At 38.2% G+C, this 2844-nt stretch overlaps 1 protein-coding gene across 1 annotated transcript; it reads right to left on the bottom strand.

Moving 5' to 3' along the window:
• Window positions 1-1922: 1922 nt before the first annotated feature.
• Window positions 1923-2540, bottom strand: LOC107473892 (uncharacterized). Its single transcript, XM_016093488.1, has 2 exons — window positions 2220-2540; window positions 1923-2153 (listed from the first exon to the last, which is right to left on the bottom strand). Exons 1-2 carry the CDS (start codon window positions 2538-2540, stop codon window positions 1923-1925), a joined length of 552 nt encoding a protein of 183 aa, XP_015948974.1.
• Window positions 2541-2844: the final 304 nt, after the last annotated feature.

Genomic DNA, 2844 nt, shown 5'->3' with positions numbered 1-2844 from the left:
CTAGTAACCTAGGGTATACAGAAATGAGTAAATGACGTAAAAATCCACTTCCGGGGCCCACTTGGTGTGTGCTTGGGCTGAGCATTGAAGCATTTTCGTGTAGAGACTCTTCTTGGAGTTAAACGCCAGCTTTATTGCCAGTTTGGGCGTTTAACTCCCATTTTGGTGCCAGTTTCGGCGTTTAACGCTGGAAATTCCGAAGGTGACTTTGAACGCCGGGTTGGGCCATCAAATCTTGGACAAAGTATGACTATCATATATTTCTGGAAAGCCCAGGATGTCTACTTTCCAACGCCGTTGAGAGCGTGCCAATTGGGTATTTGTAGCTCCAGAAAATCCACTTCGAGTGCAGGGAGGTCAGAATCCAACAGCATCTGCAGTCCTTTTCAGTCTCTGAATCAGATTTTTGCTCAAGTCCCTCAATTTCAGCCAGAAAATACCTGAAATCACAGAAAAACACACAAACTCATAGTAAAGTCCAGAAAAGTGAATTTTAACTAAAAACTAATAAAAATATACTAAAAACTAACTAGATCATACTAAAAACATACTAAAAACAATGCCAAAAAGCGTACAAATTATCCGCTCATCACAATTCAACATACCTTTCCTCATCATCATAACAATCACCACAATAAATCTACCTCAGATCAACAATTATACTCATACAATATTCAAATCCAACAACCAAAATTCAACTAAGAGTCATAGTTCACAAATCCTAGGCTTTTAACACAAAATACCTCATTTTTCATTTGAAATTTCCGTTCCAATTATTTTCAAACCTATTACCACCAATCCAAATTGCCAACAATAATCCTCAACAAGCTCCATATCTTATCATCAATCATCATTCAACCAAACCAAAATATAGCCATATAATCAACAATTCAATCACATATCCTTTCAAAGATCCAACTAACAACCAATATCATCTTACAAACAAATCACCAAACCAATATTCATCAACCTATTACTAAGCATTAAATATACACTTGCATTCCAACTTATCCTATGGTCATCTAGCCTAAGTTTTCAAAGAATATTATATATTAAATGCAAGAAACCTTAACCATACCTTAGCCGATTCCCAAGTATTATTCCAAGACAAGTTTCCTAAAAGAACACAGCCCTCAAAACCTCAACTAATCCGCTTCCTCCAAGTTCCAGTATTCACAATTTCGAGCTCCAACTATATATTTACAACCTAATACACATTTGTAACACATATATACCCAATTTAATACTCAAAGCTCAAATTCAATGAAATTAAAATGGAATTATGATTTTCTCACCTTACCCAAGCTTCACATAAGTAAGAATGAACGTTTTCCTTAAGCTAATTGGATCCTAAAACATCAAAGAACAAAGAAATTCAATATCCCCACTTAATTTTCCAAAATTGGGGGAAAAGATGGCTGGGAACAGAAAAACGAGTTACCTATGAAATTGTTCTGATAGAAGTGTAGAGTTTGATGCAGTGGACGCGTGGCCGCAAACGGTGCGGCGATCGGAGCTCGGACGGAGGAGTTACGGCGTGTTGAAGGTTTCCATTAGGTTTGTTGTTCTCTTCCTCCCTGAGAGCGTTGCTGCTTCTGTTACATTAATAAAGAGAAATGAGCTTTTAGGTTCATTTAAATGCTGGCCGGTTGGGCCTGGTTCGACCGGTTCAGCTCACGGGCTCGGTTTGGGCCCGATTCAACCGGTTCGGCCCGTTCGATCCAATTTTGGGCCGATTTCTTCAAAATTGGTGTCAAAATTATCGTTTTGACGAGCTCTATCCTAATTTAATATAATATTCACATTTCTAATCCTCCTTATTAAAAACTAATTTATTGACTAGTTATTTTCTAATTTAACCAGAGTTTACATCCTACCCACCTAATAAAGAATTTTGCCCTCAAAATTCAAATTCAATTACCTTAAAAGAGATGTGGGTAGTCCTTTCGCATATCTGATTCAAGTTCCCAGGTATGTTCCTCGATACCAGCTTGACTCCAAACTATTTTTACCAATGATACTTCCATTTTGCATAATTGTTTAATATTAGTATCATCAATTCCCACTGGAATTACTGGAAGTGTTAGATCTTCTCTTACTTGGACTGGTTCCGATTCTAGAACATGACTTGCGTCAGGAGTATACTTCCGAAGCTGTGACACATGAAACACATCGTGCAAATTCAAAAGATACGGCGGTAAGGCAATTCAATAAGCCACTTGTCCAATTCTTTTCAGGATCTCAAACGGTCCAATATAACGGGGATTTAGTTTCTTAGTCTTAATAGCTCTTCCCACTCCAGTGGTTGGTGTAACTTTCAGAAAGACATGTTCTCCTTCTTCGAACTCCAAAGGCTTTCGCCTCTGATCAACATAGCTCTTTTGGCAGCTTTGGGCTATAAGCATTCGACTACGAATTTTCTTTATCTGTTCAGTCGTTTCAGCTATCATCTCAAGCCCTAATAAACTCCTTTCTCCAGTTTTATACCAAGACAACGGAGATTGACATTTCCTGCCATATAGAGTCTCATATGGAGCCATTCCGATGCTCGCATGATAGCTATTATTATAAGAAAATTCTATTAATGGCATATACCGATCCCAGCTCGCACTCGCATGATAGCTATTATTATAAGAAAATTCTATTAATGGCATATACCGATCCCAGCTCACTGGCTGGTCCAAATCACAAGCCCTGAGCATATTCTCCAATGTCTAAATAGTTCACTCTGACTAACCATCTGTTTGAGGGTGATACACATTACTCAAGCTTAACTGAGTCCAAATGCACGCTGAAAAGCTCCCCAAAACCTTGATGTAAAACGAGGATCCCTGTCAGATATAA

The sequence above is a fragment of the Arachis duranensis genome, chromosome 2 (genome assembly GCF_000817695.3).
Source record: "Arachis duranensis cultivar V14167 chromosome 2, aradu.V14167.gnm2.J7QH, whole genome shotgun sequence".
Classification (NCBI taxonomy): Eukaryota; Viridiplantae; Streptophyta; class Magnoliopsida; order Fabales; family Fabaceae; genus Arachis; species Arachis duranensis.
The sequence above is the reverse complement of the archived record's forward strand: the minus strand, read 5'-3'. Positions and strand labels throughout refer to the sequence as shown.

What these genes read in the sequence shown, in the direction of transcription:
- LOC107473892 (XM_016093488.1), bottom strand. Translation starts at nt 2,540, where the DNA reads ATGGCTCCATATGAGACTCTATATGGCAGGAAATGTCAATCTCCGTTG. An exon ending in TCCTGAAAAGAATTGGACAA is followed by an intron (nt 2,154 to 2,219) that starts GTGGCTTATTGA and finishes CATGTGTCACAG; the next exon opens with CTTCGGAAGTATACTCCTGA.